Here is an 18,604-nt window from a genome sequence, read left to right as displayed (position 1 = left end):
AAAGGAACAAGGAATGCTAATTTACCGCCGTCCATCTGGATACCAAGATATGCGTGACCATACTTCAGGTTTATGGCCTGTGACCTGAATAATTAATATGTGGTATGGTACTGTTAATTAAACCTGACAAATTTATTGGCAATGAGTGAAGTGCTCTGGCGACAGCCATGCTGCACTGTGTCTATAATAACCCTTGCCATTATCAAACGATCATCTGCATAAAGCAAGTGACTCATGGCAGGTATTCTTCTTACAGAAAATGAAAACTTTGGATTACCTGCAACCTAACCCTGATGGTTTTTGATTCTCCCCTTTGTTTTTGAATAAGAGAGGCACATCGTACACTTCATGACAGAGGATTGGTGATATTTAATCATAATTTGTCCTTTCAATTAAGGCCTTTTTTCTATTTTTGTTTTTGTGGGTGTTTGTGGTGGGGGTCTTCAATTAAGATTGAGAATAAGTCATGGATCTGCACACAGTTCAGGGGAACAATAGAGAGAATGTTTGAAGTCATTCTACATCACATCTCATGGACAATAAGACGCAGCTGATGATAATAGATCCAATTCATAAATTGACAATCAGCAGTTGAAGATGATAGATCCTTTTACACAGGTCAACTATATAATTTATCTAGGAAGGCATCACATATAATAAACATGAGAGAAAAATAGCTGCTTAGCAGGCAGTAGTGAACTTGAGCGAAATGCTATTGACACAATGACGTTCATCAGTTGGCATGTTAAAGCCCTCCCCTTTAAACACATGACCCAAATGCCCACCACAAGCTGCACAAGTTATTTCCGTTCTCCTTCCATCAGGATCAGGCTGAAAGCATAAGTCACACCTGTTAAACTATTATTGTAAACACAGATGAATCGGCTGAAGGGAAGCATAAAAATGAATACATTATCGAAAAATAATACAAAAAGAACCATATCGAGTGATTTATGGCTCCAGGAAGACCCCGTAGAAAGCTGGCCAGCCACTCACGGAATTGAACTTGGTAGTGGATTTATAAAGTGGGGTGCCACAACCAGCACACTCGTACATGCCCTCACCAAAGAATTTGTCATATGGACCAGTGCCTGGGTACCTGGAAAAACATCGTATTCAATGAACACGAGAAACAAGCTCAATTTTTTGACTTGGCACGCAAAACAAAAATATAAAAAATTGAAGGAAAGAGAAATGGAAGTATTTATTCTTCCTTTTTTTTTTTTTTTTTTTCACGGTCTCATATGCAATTGCATGCACAAAAGTACAAAGATATACTAATCATAAACATTTAGTCCCACAATATTTTCTCTTTGTTGCAATATGTACTTTTTGGATCTTTGACTCATCATTCATCTTCAGTTGCACAGCTAGCAAATAGAGGGAAGACTTCAGTCATTTTAGCCTCATTTTCTTCTATTATAGTAGCTGCCAGTGGCCCCTCAAGTGGTTGTTCAGTTTGTATGACAGCCCTAACATTATCATTAGATTTATAATCATGCACTTCTTCATTGCCTATATTGACTCAATCTTCTATTTTGGACAATTCAGTTCTGTTTTGGACAATGCAGTTCTCCTAAGAATGCCGTCTGGGACATTTGGTGCAACTTTGTGTTTCTTCAGAGAGGTCTGAGATATTAGGATCAGAATAACATCATTTAATAGCTACAAAAGAATGGAATAAGGCTTGTTACTTATGGCTAAGGCTTAAGATTATCCAATCATTTCACTCAATGGTTGTTCAATGTATTGCATTAATGTGGATTTCCCAACCAAGTGTGCAAAACTTGTGCACATCAAGAAGTCCAAGAGGATTATTGATGATGCTTATTTTGATCCTAATATCAACACTTGGACAGCATTCTTCAGAGAACTGAATCATCCAAAATAGAAGATTGGGTCAACACAGGCAATGAAGAAATGCCTGATTACAAATCTGATAATAACGTTAGGGCTGTCATACAAACCGAACAACCTCAGACGAACAAATGGAGAAACCTCCATGGGTCAGGGAATCTTGCCTTAAATGGAGACGACTATAGTTCAAGCTAGAGCACCTGGATTCTCAAACTCCAAGCTCATGGTCGAGAATACAGCCCCTCAGACAGAAGTAGGCAAAAACGTAGAAAATGAAACATCAAAAATCATTGTGTGTCCAAATGAAGTTGCCAGTGAAAAGCTGAAGTTGATTGTAAGGTTTGTTCTTCTTCTTATTATTTTTTTTTCCCCTCTCAACGACTCAGGTTTTAAAAACAGGAGTTAACAGTTATGCTTTACGTCATTAGCTACCAGAAAATGGAAGCAGATAACATCCTTGTGGAGGAAAAACAGAGAACAAATAGAGTTCCTTGTGAATTCATTGAGTTCACTCTCATTAGGACCACCAGAACAACAAATTGAACAAATAAGACCACCAGAACTACAAATTGAAGAAGACAGACCACCAGAATGACAAATTAAAGAAGTTAGCTACCTCCCTGATTTGTCTCTGATCTCCACAAATTATTTGTAAAGTTATATATTATGTTAAATTAAGCTCCTTATTTTACATTATCTTTTAAGGAAGCCATCACGACAAGCCAGAAACAAGCACAACATTGATTACATGGCGAGAGAGAGATGCAAGATATCGAAAATCATGGTCAACACTGAATGTCTCACCAATGGTTGCACCAATTTTAAGTGCAAAAAATCCTGATACCAGATGCCTTTGCTGGAAGTTGCTTGTCTGGACACAGGGAACTGTCACAATGGGTCAAACCAATCTTTTGCTTCAAGATGGTTGCTCTCAAAACTCATGGGGTCTGGTAAAGAAAATGATCAACTGATGGCTTCATCATCTCACTTGTCAATATGGAAGAAATGGATCAACAGAAATAGTTCTTCAAGGAAATGGGTCAACAGAATAGTTCTTCAGAAGCCTGCTGTTTATCTGTCATTAGGGAGGCAATGTTTGTCCATAAGCAGCCATTTGCTTATGATGATATTTTTGATGGTGCAAGATGCATTATATTTCTGGTATCAGAAAGCATTCCATGGGAAATTCAAAGGGCTCGGCTTCAGCACCTTTTAATGTCTGTACCTTCTGGATCAAGCCTACCTGTTTTGATAGTAGTTGGTGATGCATACAAAAAAGAGACTGCTGATCCCTCAGCCATAATAATTAAGAGACTTGGTCTTCATGATGCAGACAAAACAAGGGTAAACTTGTTTTCAGTTGTTTTCCTGGTTGATAAAGAGCACTTTGGTTTCTTCGATGATGATAAAATTGAGGGTCTACAGTGTCCGGCAAACTTTCACCTCTACAACCTTCTCCACTTCTTGAGCTATTTGGGATCTTCACTGAGGGTTCTTGACAATTATAGTGCCTCTGAAATGGGTCCAGCCTGTTGCATCTTAGTTTTCAACAAAGCCCTGGACCGATTGGTGGAGGAGATTCTGACTGCAACATCCATGAACCAAATCTGTTGGCCTTGTCCTGAAGTTGATCTGCTAGAGAAATCGAGCAGAGAGAGAATGATAGCAGACATGTTCTTACCAAGCATTCATTGGAGCTCACCTGCAAGAACTGAGCCACTCACTAGAGCAATAAATGGTTGCAAACTTCCAAATTTTTCCTACGACCTGTCTTTTCTGAGCCAAGGTTCCTACATGGGTTCACAGATTCCAAATCAGAAGTTAGCCTTGGAAGATTGCTTGATCAAGTATCTTACACAGTCATTGGATTGGGATCTAGCTACTATGGAGGCTAGTGTAATGGTACAGAAGGGTGCAGGTCTTGAGCTACGCGGTTCATGTTATTACATTATTCCAAGATGGGTTACAATTTTCAGGCGGATCTGCAATTGGTGACTACTGAATTTGGAATCTCGGGAGGCCTCAGTTGCTTATGTGTTGGATCCTTCCACAACGGATTCCCTCTGTGAGACAGACACTGAAGGACAACAACCACTGCATTATGTTTCGAGCAAAGTGCCTTTTGATGAACTCTATGAAATCTGCCGTAGATCATTGGTAGAGCAACCCTCATCAGTTCAAATGCCTGCATGTTCACCCCCAGGGGTCGCCCCTTGAAGATGGTTGTGCTTCTGAGACTGATGCTGAAAGTAGGAAAACTGATGGAAGTAACTTTGCTGGTGATTACTCCCTAGAAAAAAGGGATAGAAGTAAACAGAACATAGCCGTGTCTTTGTCTATAAATAATGACAGGTCAACCATGTTATTGGCGCAATGTATTTCCGAGACTGATGCTGAAAGTAGGAAAACTGATGGAGATTTCAGAGGCAGTAACTTTGCTGATGATTACTCCCTAGAAAAAAGAAAAAAAAGGATAGAAATAAACAGAAGGTAGTTGCGTCTTTGTCTATAAATAATGACAAGTTGACCATGTTATTGGTGCAATGTAAGCATTTGCAAGACATGATAGCTGAGAAATTTGTTTATTGCATTTGAATCCCATCCATGGGCCTCTTATTAAAAAATTATATAATGCTATATTGTTATCATGTCCATTTCTCTCGCTTTTCTTGTGAGCTGATCTTCCCTGAAATGCCATTAGTACAGTATAATGACTTCTTCAACTTTTCACCACAGAAGTACCGACCGGTTCCGATGTGCAGCATTCTTGAAATGTTTTTGGGAGATGATAGAGCTCTTCTTGGCTCGTTTGTGGCTATAATGGTTGTATGTGTCAGAACGTCTAAGATATAACAAATGGTTTAAAAGCCAAGCAGAAGGGATAGCTGAATTGCTAGGTATGATGCTGTAAATACTGTCTAAGTGGTAAAGCTCATATGCAACATCCCTTTTTTTTTTTTCTTTTGTATTCTAGTATTTCAACCACCTAACTTGGTTTATACTGAACTTGGAGTTTGTATTAAAATGATGTTACAGTTGATATGTTACTTTGTTTACTATGCTATGCTCTGATGCCCTAAACATTAATGAAAAATGAAATGGCTGAAGGAAAGCATGAAAAAGAATGCATTATTAAAAAATTAATACAAAAAGAAGAATACCGAGCGATTTATGGCTCTGGGAAGACCATCGTAGAAAGCTGGCCAGCCACACCCAGAATTGAACTTGGCAGTGGATTTGTAAAGTGGGGTCGCACAACCAGCGCATTCATATATGCCCTCACCAAAGAATTTGTCATATTGACCAGTGCCTGGGTATCTGGAAGACCATCATATTCAATAAAAATAAGAAACAAGATCATTTTTTTTTGGTTTGGCATGCAAAACGAAAACATAAGAAATTGAAGGAAAAAGGAAATGAAAGTATTTATTCTTCCTAATTTTTTTTCACGGTCTCATATGCAACTGCATGCACACAAGTACAAAGATATGCTAACCCTAAACATTTAGTCCAACAACATTTTCTCTTTGTTGTAATACATACTTTTCAGGTCCTGATGACTATGATGATAATGCAGTACATTGAACAACCATTGAGTGAAATAATTGGATAATCTTAAGCTTTAGCCGTAAGTAACAAGCCTTATTCCATTCTTTTGTAGCCATTACATGAAATGAATTATGTTGGTTTAGCAATCACCTCAAATTGTGAGCTGCTCAAGAAGCCAACAGCAAATCAATAATGAGCAATATACTGAATAATGAAACAATTAGTGGCAGTGGCATTATAAGATTTCAAAGCTGTACCGTCCTCTTGTTTTTGTTTTAAATTATTGTTTCACCTTTCTTTGTCTAATTTATTTTTCTGAGCTTGAGGGATGCAAAGCATGGCTGGGTTCCACTAGGTTATCCACTCCGTGCTTTCTTTGAATCTTTTTCTAGAAATAAAGTATACTGTAATATGACCAATAAAGATCAGAAGCCTGGCATGAAATCTGAAACTCATCCATTCAAGCTCATGAATCAGTATAAGCTAATCATCAGCACAACCATAGAAAAAACCAAGAGAACTGGTTGGTTTAACTTAAGCAGAACAAGCTTTGCCTAGTCTTGAGACTTGTAATTTGCATATATGCAAGTGCGATGAACGAAAAATGAGGGAAGCAGAAATCAAGTCAGAAACAAAAGACCACTTGATATTGTAAGTTATCACCTACATGTTTTTCTTTTGGGGAAAAATAAATGTTGACCCAAAATAATGAGATTTTTAACATCCATGTGAGATTCTGATAGAGCTCTTACATGGATCACATCCTTAAGCTTATGCGCATCAAAATGACATTGGATTCGTGGGATGCAAAAATTCATCTTGAATTCAGTCACACATTCCATTTGTTATTATTTTGAAAAGAGAACATTTCTTTGCAAAGTTTGTAATTCAATTAAAAACAAAAACAACAATATTTCTGTAAGATATTTACTTGAATAAACAATTTAAAACCATCTGATAAATGTCAAAATCACACAACTGCTCTTCCCTTTAAATGATGTGATGACATTATTACGACATAAACCAACCAAACAAGCCTTTCCCATTTAATGGTGGTTGCAATGGATTACAACTCCAAATTGAGAAGGCCACATGGAAGAATGGCGCAAAACCTTCATGACCAGTTGTTTAGATTACTTCAATCCTCCAGAGTCAGTGCCAAATTCCTATTTCAGGCATCTTCAAGCAAGAAAGAAGCCTACCACGAGTCTTAGAAGGCTAGTTGATCGAGGGAAAAACTAGAAGTTTAAGATCATCATGCACAGAATCTCTCAATATAAACCATTAATATTCAAATAAAATAAATCAAATAGAAAACAAAGAAACCCTAACCCCCTCATGACGTTTGTGGATGGAACCATAAAGAAAGAGAGGGACGAAGAGACAAGACTGATCCTCCTCATGATAAGAGCCTCCGGGGCAAAAAAAAAAAGGCAATCAAACCCACAAAGTGATGGGGACAACGCTCTTTCTCTTCTCCAAGAAACCCTAACCTCGGCCATTTAAATAGTCAAGGTGGATCTATCTCCATTTTCCACTAAATCTCGATTTGAGGGACAAAATTGGAGATCAAGGAGGGGCTCTTCCATTTCTCGATCAGAGCCTTGGATAAAGAGGCATTTCGAGCCACAAAGCCACGAGGATAGTGCTCTTCCACTCTCTGAGGAACTCTAACCCTAACCACTAGAAGAGCCAGAGATGGAAGCAAAGATAAGATCGAAAGAGGGAAGAATTACCGAACCAGTGTTTCGCAGCCACCACCGATGATGGTAATGAACGTAGCTACCATGGAGCCAATCTCCTCCATAGACCTTCGATTTGAGGGCAAGAAACTGGAGATCAAGGAGGGGATCTTCCTCTTCTCCCTCAGAGCCTCAGAGAAAGGGTGATGTGAGGCCGAAGTCGGGACCATTGAGCGACCGGGAGCCCAGGAGAGTCAGATGACGCTCTTCCAAACCCTAGCCCTCGAAGTTGAAGATGACCCGGGGTGAAGGAGAACTGATGTCAACTGCCCCCGTTTAAATAGCACAAGGTCGAAATTCGGACCGGAGTTGGGTTCAACACTTCAACATGGGAATCCGGATCTCTTGGAGGTACATGTAGTTTAAGGCCTTAAACAGGTAACTAAATAGGTTAAATGGATCGCAGGCTGCAATCCGAATCCGACCTTATATTAAACGATTTAAATAAAATAATTATTTATTATTTGAAATTATTTAATTTAAATTTAAATTTATTTTTGATGAGCCGAATATGGATCCAATCAAATTTTACCATCCATAGCTTGATGCCTCTAAATATGGTGGATATATAGTTTAAAAGGAGCTCTAATATTAATGAATCACTTTTGACGGTTAAACAAAATTCTAATTGAATTTTCATCTGAGCTTGAAACTGATAAAACTCTTCAAAAGAGGAGTTTATGTAAATTATCCAAGTATATTGATTGTTTAGGATATATAAGATCATGTTATGATCAAATAAACAATTCTCCAAGAAGCATCCATGCGCTTTTCATCCTCAAAGGCTCTGAAAATTTGATTACGAAGATTATTGTTGTGGACCACTACATTGTCCTCGGCCGACCAGGTCCTCAGACATAGCCGACGTAAGTAAGATTTGACTACAACTAACTTAGATGAGTTGCAGAGTATGGTTGAAATTGGATAAGTTGTCTCAATCTGACGAGATGACCATTTCAAGAAAGTAATCTACTTGTGCCCGCAAAAATGACAAATAAGGAAATCCTAACCACTAGGATTTAATTATGCCCCAAAAGGCAACTACCAACTGGCTCCATGTCGCAAATACGGAAATGCGATCCCGCCAGTGTGATTCACATGCACTTTTCGGGAACGGCCAGTCCTCTCCGCATATATGACTCTTACTCCCCCTCTATAAATAGGAGAGAAAAGAAAACCCCAAGTAAGTCCTTGCAAGGCCTCAAAATATTTTTTTCCTTATTGTTCTCCAATTATCAGCTAACTTGAGTATCGGAGGATCTCCATCGAAAAGTATCCTATTCAGGAACTTTTTACAAGTCTTGCTCCAGCACCCGAAGTCATCCGCTTCAGCACCTCGTCTCCAATTAGGACCCTTCCTCCTCATCTTCTTTCCAAGAGTCTTCAGCTAAGGAATCCACCGCCCAGCTTCTATCCAAGGAGACTAGCCCCAACCTCTTTGACTTGAAATTTAGCAGCAATACATTGGTGCTAGAGGAAGGGCTTTCACAATCACATTCCGAGCTTGTTTGGAGAGAGATCACTTCATCATGAGGTCACAAAGAGGAGCTCAAATGCCTCTTACTGATGCTCGATAGAAAGCTATCATGCCTGAACTAGTCCAGGCACCACCATCTCAGTAACCTGCTTGGATGGTCTCCAACGATCAATTCAATAGCCTCGTCTGGTAGGTGTAGACCCGACTACCATAGTGCAAGTAATGTAGTAGGCTATTTCACCTCAACCTGCTCTAGAAGCTCCTCATCAAGATCAAGCTAGACAGGCAACACATCATTTACCTCTTCATAGTTTCAGGTAAGGGCACAATCAGCACAACCAACCTACAAGCCCTAGTCGAGGACAACGTAGGCACTGGTTGACCCTGCAATCAGGGAAGGACTCCATCTCGGGCAATATTTCTCCTCGGCACTAAGAGCCCTGCACTGCTCGGAACATCGAGATAGAAAGAAGATTTCAGAAGATGCAGCAGCTAATCAAAGCACTGTAGGGCCAAACTTAGCAACAAGCAATAGGGCTCAGTTTTAATACTAATCCCCCACACTCTAAGAGGATCATGGATGAACCACTTCCTCCACAGTTCAAGATGCCACAACTAGAATCATACGATGGGACCTCAAACCCCGTCGACCACTTGGAGAGCTTCAAAGCTCTGATGCTTCTCTATAAGACAATTCATGGAATTTTCTGCTGGGCATTCTCACCCACCTTAAGAAGGATCATCTGATACTAGTACTTGAGCTTTTAGCTCAGCTCGATCAATTTTTTTGAGTAGCTTGACCAGTTGTTTGCAACCCATTTCATCAACAGCCACCAACAGCATTGTAACTTGGATTTACTTGTCTGCATCAAGTAGCGAGAAGGCGAATCTCTCTGGAAGTACATCAATTGCTTCAATGCCGTAACCCTCAAAGTGCATGAGTTGGACCAATCAGTGGCCATGGTTGCTTTGAAAGCTGGGTTGCTCAAGAATGATTTTCTCTTCTCACTCGAGAAGAGGTATCCTAAAGACTTCGCCGAAATATTAGCAAGGACAGAAAAATATGCGAATACTGAGGAGGCATGGGCTCAGCATGGGGGAACCTTAGCAACGAGCCTCGAGGAAGGAAAGGCGATGGCAAGCACAAAAGCAAAGAATGCAAGCATAAAGGTAGATGAAGTGATAAAGGATCATATTGATCCCAGACACCTCCTCATGATAATTGGATGAGATCTCCACCTAGACGCTGTCGATCTAGATATTTGCTTCAAATATTTAATAACTATACTTCACTCAACACACCTTGAGCCCAAATACTGATAGAGATAGAGCACCAAGAAGATCTACCGAGATCGAAGAGGATGACAGCCCCACTCATATGTGGAATACAAAAAAATATTGCTAATATCATCGAAACCACGATCATGATACCAAAAAATATCGGCAACTTAAAGATGAGATCAAGGTGATCATCAGGTGGGGATGACTGAGACAGTATGTCAAAAAGTAGCCGAATTAGGAGAAAAATCAGGCCCGAACCATCTCAACCTAATGGTCCCCAGGAGAATAGGCTTGTGGTGCATATGATCCATGCCATCTCAAGAGGATAGATTGGCAATCCAACCTCAAAGCCAAGCCGAGTCGAGGAGAAGCAGAAGAAGTGAAAGATTGAAGATGAAGGAATCGCTTTCTCCAATGCCGACCTCTAAGGAATAAAATATCCTCACGATGACCCAATTATAGTAACTTTGAATATTTCAAACTATGATGTACATCATATTTTAATTGATAATAAAAGTTCTATAGATATTTTATTTTATGATGCTTTTATAAGAATGAATTTGGCTTATAATAAGCTAAGGAGACTTGATTCTCCTCTAGTCGGCTTTTCTCATAATGCCATATCGGTAGAAGGAGTCATGTCTCTCTCGATGACTGCGGGACAAGCTCCAAGACAATCAACCATCTAGATCAACTTTTTGAACATGAAAATCCTGTTTACTTATAATGCTATATTAGGTTGGCTAGGATTGAAAGTTTTTTGAGCTGTCATATCAACCTACTATTTGTTGGTGAAGTCTCCTGCTTCACATGGGATCGATGAGGTCTGAGGAGACTAAGAGCTAGCCAAAGAATACCACATAGCAACTCTGCACAATGAGGCTCTTATAAGGCATGCCCCAAGGATAGTTATCTACTACGGATCAATCAATTGGTGAACACTACATTGGATCACTAAATCCACTCCTTTATGGATGCCTTTTATAGCTACAATCAAATCAACATAGCCCTCGAGGATAAGGAAAGGATGGCCGATCATACCTTTTGGCCTAAAAAATATGGGAGTGACTTAACAGAGGCTTGTGAATAAGATCTTCAAAGAGCAAATCGAGAAAAACATAGAGGCATACGTGAATGACATGCTCATCAAAAGTAGCGCTGATGAATAACATATTGTCAACCTTGAAGAGACCTTCATAATATTATGATGCTTCTATATATAGCTCAATCCCAATAAGTGCACCTTCAGGGTCACCTTCAGCAAGTTCTTCCTCAGTTTCATGGTGTTGCAACATGGGATCGAAGCAAACTTGGAGAAGATTCGAGTACTCTGGCAGATGACTCCACCAAGGACAGTCAGAGAAGTACAATATCTCCTAGGCTTGTGATTCTAGTAGGTCCAAATAAGTTCATGTGAAGTAGTTATAGGATCTAGAAGTTAAAATAATATTTTTAGATTTGAAAGAGCTTCTAATTTATTTTCTAAATTAACATGCATCATAAATCTGGTTCTTTTCAAAATCCAGCTTTGATAATCTGTTAATAAGATTTTTTTTTAATCAATTTAGAAATTAAATCTATGTTAGCATGTCTTAGTCTATGATACTACAACTAGCTAGTCTCATTAATTTTATATTCATTGTAATTAGATATTAGCCATTCTTCATGGAATGATTATTGAGATCTATCATGTAGATATTTTTATATCTATATCCGATGAGAATGACACCATTATCAATGGCGTTAACAATGCACATTAAATATTCAAAAATTATTTTAAAATCTTTATCACAAAGTTGACTTATGTTTACCTCTTATTCTTATCAGCAAATATTAAATATTCAAAAAAATTGAGCCATCTACTAATAGCACATTTTCTAAGTAAAAAGAGTGATACAAATATTATCCATACCGATGGTATATCCTTTGCCATTATCAGCAAAGGTTACCTCTTATTCTTTCTTAGCCTTAAGGGTGACAAATTTCTTCCTATATCTTATTATGTGCCTTGAGCAACCACTATAAAGGTTTTATTTTTCTTTCTTTCTTTTGGCTGCAAGATACACCTACAACAAAGATTTTAAGTATCCAAATCATCTTAGATCCTTTTGAGTTAGTAGTTGTGGTTCCTTTTGAAATCTAAATTTTTTTAACTTTTTATCCATTTATCAATTTTCTGAAATCATAGCTGTAAGCTTTGTGCCCTATTTTAATACAACAAAAATAAATGATGTTTTGAGAAGTGATGGATGACTGTTTCACAAAAAAAAATTCAAAAATTTTTGTTTCTTTTATGGTTTAAATCCATGCCCAACTTTGTTGAAAATAGCTTTTAAGTTACGTAATATTATTTATAATTTTTCAGAACTATAAATAAATTTTTTAACAATAGGCTTATACTTTTCAACCTCCTTCTTAAAGTTTTCATTTTCTATAAGTCACGATTTCTTTTCTATCAAAGTCTGATTTAAAATCTTAAGAATTTATTTTTTAAACTAAGCTTTTTAAATTCATTAATTAAATCATAAAAAATTTCTTGCAATTTATCAAATAAAAAATCAGATTAAGTTTCAGGTCTTACCTCTTTCTCTTATGCCATGAAGCATAGGTTCACTACTTCTTATACCTTCTCATCTAAAGTTGACTCCCTACTATCACTCCAAGTGGCCATCATTATTTTTTTTCATCTTCTTAGAGTATTTCTTAAAAAAGAGACAATTTATCTTGAAGTACCCCAATTTCTTACATTCAAAGCAGATGTGTGGCTATTTATTTTTGTCCTACTCTCTTTCTTTGTATGGCTTACTCATGGAGAATGGCCTCTTTTTGATGTTCTGTCTCTTTTTCTTCATGAAACATCTGAACTTTTTTGTTATTAAGGCTATTTTCTCATCTTCACCTCCTTCTTTCAAGTCTTCACTCTCCTCTTCTTTTTTGGCTATTGACTTGAGAGTGATTGTCTTTCTTTTCTTGACTTCAAGTTTCATATTTTGCTTCATAGTTAACTCATTAGTCATGAGAGAACTAAAAAATTCTTTTAATAGTAAGATATTGAGATCACTTACTTCTTGAATGGCTGTTACCTTTGTATCCCAAGCTCAAAGAAGAGATCTAAGAATTTTTTAGATAAGATCACTACTAGTATAAAACTTACCTAAACTTTTGAGACCATTAATGATATTAGTAAAGTAAGTAAATATTTAAGTCAAGTTTTTATTAGATTTTATTTTAAATAATTCATATTTATATATCAGCATATTAATTTTAAATTTTTTCACTTGATTGGTACCCTCATGGATAACCTCAAGTCTATCCTATATTTCTTTGATAGAAATATAGATAGAAATCTAGTTAAATTCATTGGCATCAAGTGAACAATAAAGTATATTCATGACTTTAGTATTCAGCTGAGCCATCTTGTTATCAATGTCATCCCAATTCTTTTTGGATTTGAAATTAACATTATGATCTACTATGAATGGATGTGGGTGGTCCATTTGATTATAATACTCCAAAGGTAATAATTGAGTGCTTGTATGAATATACATATGTATGCTTCCAATATGTACATTTGGTGCCATTAAATAAAGATGGTCGATTTGTGGACTGTCCTTTGGCTAGAGAAACATCTAGTTGGTGTCATTAAATAAAGATCGCTTGATCAATAAGTAAAAAAGTACTTGCTTTCATACCACTTGTTATCTAGTGAAACGATCCAAGAAGGGGGGGTTTGAATTGGATTTTCAAAAAAATTTTATAGCTTAAAGAAGATATGTGCTCAAGTTAAGAAATTAACTAAAAATACAATGGAAGCAATGAATGAATGTGCAGAGATATAAATCAACAAATAAGGCAAGTAAAGAGAAATCAAAGCCAACACATAAAGATCAAATTTTATAGTGGTTCGATTTTAAGGACAACACCTACATCCACTTCTCAAGCAATCCCTTAAAAATTTTAACTATAATCATCAAGATTATAATCTAATTATTTTTTTAGAATTATAATTAAATTCAGTTAATTTTTCTTAGACACACCAATCAAACCTTTCTCCTAAACCTCTCCTAAACTTGTATAAATCCAATTTCAGGCTTGGATAAACCTATTCCCCAAGTTTCAATCTCTATTAAAATTTGTTATAATTAAAAAATTAAATACAATATGAAATATAAACTCAAAGTTTCTTAAAGAGCAAGTAGAATGTCGTTAAAGCACAATCTAAGAAGTTGAGAAGCTTTTGTAATTAATGCACCCTTCTTCCTCTTGAAAATTAGTTAAATGCACAAGAAATAGGTAGTTAAGAGTTGAAGCTTTCTTCTTGAATGCTCACTAAATGTATAATCAAAAATTTTGACTCTCTTTTTATGTTTAATGCACTTCTCTATAGTTCTCTGTTGCCCAGCTAGACAATCCAAAAGGGTAGAGAGTGAATTAGGTTTTTCAAAAATTAAAATAAATATATCCTAGTTTGTCAAACAGATTAAATGAGGTGTCGTGTTATCTAGAAAGGTTAGCGATCTAAGAGAGGAGGGGGGTTGAATTGGGTTCTTTAAAAATTTTTACTAAATTTAAATTTAGACAAAAATGTGTATCAATTTAAACTAACTTGAGTGATTGTGAAGTATGTATAATGTGTAGTAGCGGAATTAAGAAATAAATGAAGATACATAAGAGTTAAAATAATGCAAAATAAGTAAGTAAAGCAAGAAAAAAAAGTACAACATAAACACAGTAAATTTAGGCAAGAGTTAAAGTAGGTACGCTGTAGCTCCGTACCTACATCTACTTTCTAAGCTTTTTTTGAAAATTTTACTATAATCAGTCCGATTATAGTGCGATTGTTCTATTCGAGTGTACAATCAAATCTAGTTAGTTTTTCTGAATCACCAATCAAAATCTTTACATCAATTATTTTTTGGGTTTATAATCTCACCCAGATAGTTTTTCAGACTCACTAACCAAAATCTTACAATATTCAATTCCAAACTTGTGTGGATCTAACTCAAGTTTCTTTCACCCCAAAGAAACTTATAAAGAAACCCAAAATGCAAGAGATAAGAATTTCAGAATAAAATAAAATTGAAAATGAAACTCTTTTAGATGCAGAGAAGTTGTTGATGAGTTGCTTGATTGAAGCTTGAACTTCTCTTTTGGATACTTGAGAGGATGTAGAAGATGATGGAGAATATCACTTTTGAAAGTCCACTAAATTCTATGCACTTAATTTCTCTTATTTTTTCCTTTTCAAGGATGTTTAATAATGCTCTCACAAACTGATATGTTTCTCTCTTTAATCCCTTTCCTCTTTTCAAATAATTTTTGAGCCTTTTGTAAATTTGAAATTGGCTGGAGAATGGTTTTGACCATTAGAAAGCTTAGACTAGCTGTTGGAGTAGAAAAATAGTCGTTGGAGAAGATAGAAAAAACTAACTATTTCAACTTTTTCAGATCAGGAGTCGACTCGAATTTCTCAGGAGTTGCCTCAAGCTATCCATGAATTGACTCACCCTTAGGATCCAAAAATATTGCATACTATTTTTTTTGAGAGAGTCGGCTCATCATCTTCATGAGTCGACTCGATCTATCCGTGGATTGACTCAAGCTCTTCTAGGATTGACTCGAACTGGACTCCCAAAAATATAGCCTTCTATCTTTACTGAAAGAGTTGACTCTTACTTCTCATAAGTTGACTCGCTGTCCGTGCTAATAAACTTCAATATGCTAGAGTCAACCGGCCACTCTCAAGAGTCGACTCCTGAATTTTTTGAACTTAATTTTTCTTCTATTTTCTGCCTTTGGCTATTCAAGGATTGGCTCCTATGCCTATGGAGTCAACTCCAGTCAAATACTAAGAATTTTAGTTTGAATTACCCTGATTTAGCTTTTTTTAAGAGGATTTTTTCTATAAGAAATTTTTTCATTTTGAGCACTTAAGAAATCCTACATCCATCTTTGAAATATATGATTAATACTATAATTATTCAATATTTTATTATCATCAAATCAATCATAGAATTAACAAAAAAAAATTTTGATGATTACAAAACTTTAAATATATGCATAACAAAACATAATACATTTCAATCAATTTACCAATATAAATCATAAAGTGAATAATTATGCACTTTATAAGCATATACTTCATGAATGTTTTAATTCATCATAAATTTAAATTTTAAGCATTTGATACCATAATTTAATACTTACATATGCTCACTTCATGTGATCATTTTGGGCAAGCATATGAGCCATTTCAAGTACATGATCAACTCAAGCATTTAAACATTTTAAGCATATACTCAATATATTATCTCTCCCTTTTTGATAACATCAAAAAGTTCAAGAGAAGGAAGTGTATCACCAAAATCAAGCTAAAATTCAGATTAAATCTTGAAAATTTGTATTAAAAAAAAAAACCTCTCCATTTTTTTAATTAAATTTTTGAACATTATGATTTTAACAACACTTCTCTCTTTTTTGAACAATATAGATTCAAAAACACTTCTCCCCCCGTTTGAGCAAAATGAATTTTAATTTAGATCAAATTGTTTTGATTGTTTTAACATTTCTCCTCTTTTGATAAATCATTTTTAATTGATGCCTAAGCAAATCATTCAAAAACATATCACAAAGATATTTCCTGTTATTCTTCAAAAATCATCTCTTCCTTTTCTTAACGGATCAATCAATTAAGTTCAGAAAAGATATGATTTTTTTTTTGAATTTATCTCAAATGATAAATGTCAAAATTATAGCTATGGAAAATCAGATTTGAGACATAGCATTTTTTTCTTTTGTCAAAGATAAAACAATAGTATACAGGGCAAAGATAAGCTATTTGATACCAATTATGAAGATTGTGATACCAATTGTCATAAATTCTTTGAAAAAACCAATTATTTTAAAATTCAAACTAAATAACAATTTTTTAAAATATTTTATTGATACCAATTTTAAAGAATTTAAGAAGAGCATTTTTAAGATCTATTTCTTGAAAATAATCGATCAGAGCAAGATATTTTTTAAAGTTCTACTTGAAACTCAACGCATGCAAAGTACAAATATTCATCAATAGTTTTCTTTTTAAGATTAATAATGATTTCTCTACTTATTTTTAATGATAAATATTAAAAAATTTAATTTTCTTGGTTATCCCCTTTTTCGTTCAAATCATGTGTATTCATTCAATTTTAAAAAAAATAAGCTTTGCAAGAACATACTTTTCTCCCCTTTAGTTTTATAAATAAAGTAAATATTCAATTAAATAAATATACAAGTATAAATATCAAATATACTAAATTTCTATAAAAGATTAAATTTTCATTGACTAGCAAATTATAATTACAAAAAGATGATTACAGATATAGCAATCATCAGTACATGCAAAATATACGAGAACTACAACTACCAAAAAGTGGATTGCTAGGGTCACTAAAGCTCTAAAAAATGAATCCTAGCATCCTAAGTAAATGTAGGTTAGTATAGTCTTAAGAAGATGGTCCAGGCTGACTAGAAGGAGAGGATGTTCTGACATCTCTAGATGATTGTCCCTGACCACGAACATTCTCGCTGAAGTGAGTGCCTGAATCAATCTAACTCTTCTCTAACCAATGTTATCTTGATTGTTAATTATTTCAGAAAGTTGAATCATTAAACCTCCAATAGATCTCTCCTCTCTTGCTATACCTCAGATATATATCTCTAGATCTCTGCACAGACTGAAGTGATGAACGTAGTGGAAACTATCTCAACGAATGCATCCTCATCCAATCTATTAGGTAATCATGAGTTGCTCTTTAGATGACTAGTTTAAGAAGGTGGAATGGCCTCTATCTACTCTGTTGGCTCCTCGGTCCTGACATCTATTGTAGCATGAGTGCTGGCATGCAAAGTAAAAACTTTTGAAGAATATGATACATAACCATGATGTCTCCCTCCGATATGAAGAAGATCTTACTAATCATATGATGTAGTAGTTGCATCTTTACACTCAGTTGGTTGGCATTGATATCTTTGATATCCTCAATATCATTTTGATCCAATATAAATCTCAAACATGTTGCTGCATAAGATGATCCGAGATGCTCCCATCGATTGGCATATGGAGTGTGCATCCGATGTTTTTAACATCCATCTCAATCTGTACATTTTTTACTTTAGAAACTAGACTTTCAATCTCATTCTTGAATTTTCGCACGAGACCTCCTCTTTCTTTTAGCGAGTTGCTTTCGAGGTTCCATTGGAGGCAAGATCATGAAAATTAGTTAGAAATGGAGATAAAAATTTTGAATTTGTGAGAGAAAAATAGACTCGGCAATTACACCCGATCTAGACAGATCCAGATCCGATCTGACCCTAATGGGTCAGGTCAACATGTTGATCGAGTTTTGACCCGATCCGAACTCGATAAATTTATATCTCGGGTTGGGTCAGGTTTGGGTAGTGGCTGTCCTAACCCATTATCTGATCCGAATCCAATCCAATCTTATGTATATATATTGTTCAAATATGGGCTAGTTGTATGAAATATGGATCTTTTGGCCTTTAGGCTTGGTTAAGACCTCAAGGGCTGAAGAGTGATAGTGGACTATTGTTTAATGCTTCTATTTTCATCTAAAAAATCTCATTTAAAAGGAGTAGATATCTAATCGGATAATTCAATACCCAATTGGATAGGGTATGGGTAAAGAAAGTGTTG

At 35.7% G+C, this 18,604-nt stretch overlaps 1 protein-coding gene across 10 annotated transcripts; it reads right to left on the bottom strand.

Moving 5' to 3' along the window:
* Positions 1-551: 551 nt before the first annotated feature.
* Positions 552-7,417, bottom strand: LOC105033891 (peptide methionine sulfoxide reductase B5). 10 transcript variants are annotated; one of them, XR_012138853.1, is made up of 5 exons: positions 7,143-7,416; positions 5,019-5,175; positions 2,662-4,147; positions 912-1,099; positions 552-831 (listed from the first exon to the last, which is right to left on the bottom strand). XR_012138853.1 is itself a non-coding variant. In XM_073252350.1 (3 exons), exons 1-3 carry the CDS (start codon positions 7,316-7,318, stop codon positions 682-684), a joined length of 483 nt encoding a protein of 160 aa, XP_073108451.1. In that variant the 5' UTR covers positions 7,319-7,417; the 3' UTR covers positions 552-681. The 10 variants fall into 10 exon arrangements, 3 of the variants coding, with proteins under 3 accessions (XP_073108451.1, XP_010907164.1, XP_073108441.1); XR_012138857.1 differs by having other exon boundaries at positions 552-850; positions 939-1,099; XR_012138855.1 differs by having other exon boundaries at positions 939-1,099.
* Positions 7,418-18,604: the final 11,187 nt, after the last annotated feature.

Source organism: Elaeis guineensis, chromosome 1 (genome assembly GCF_000442705.2).
Source record: "Elaeis guineensis isolate ETL-2024a chromosome 1, EG11, whole genome shotgun sequence".
Lineage (NCBI taxonomy): Eukaryota > Viridiplantae > Streptophyta > Magnoliopsida > Arecales > Arecaceae > Elaeis > Elaeis guineensis.
The sequence above is the reverse complement of the archived record's forward strand: the minus strand, read 5'-3'. Positions and strand labels throughout refer to the sequence as shown.

Bases quoted from the DNA above. Each gene is read 5' to 3' on its own strand.
- LOC105033891 (XM_073252340.1), bottom strand. From the start codon at position 7,318: ATGGTCCCGACTTCGGCCTCACATCACCCTTTCTCTGAGGCTCTGAGG. The intron at 5,176-7,142 runs GTAATTCTTCCC...ATGGTCTTCCAG, and splicing joins GGCTGCGAAACACTGGTTCG to ATACCCAGGCACTGGTCAAT. The intron at 4,148-5,018 runs GTATTCTTCTTT...CCTTTTTTCTAG, and splicing joins CCAGAGCCATAAATCGCTCG to GGAGTAATCACCAGCAAAGT.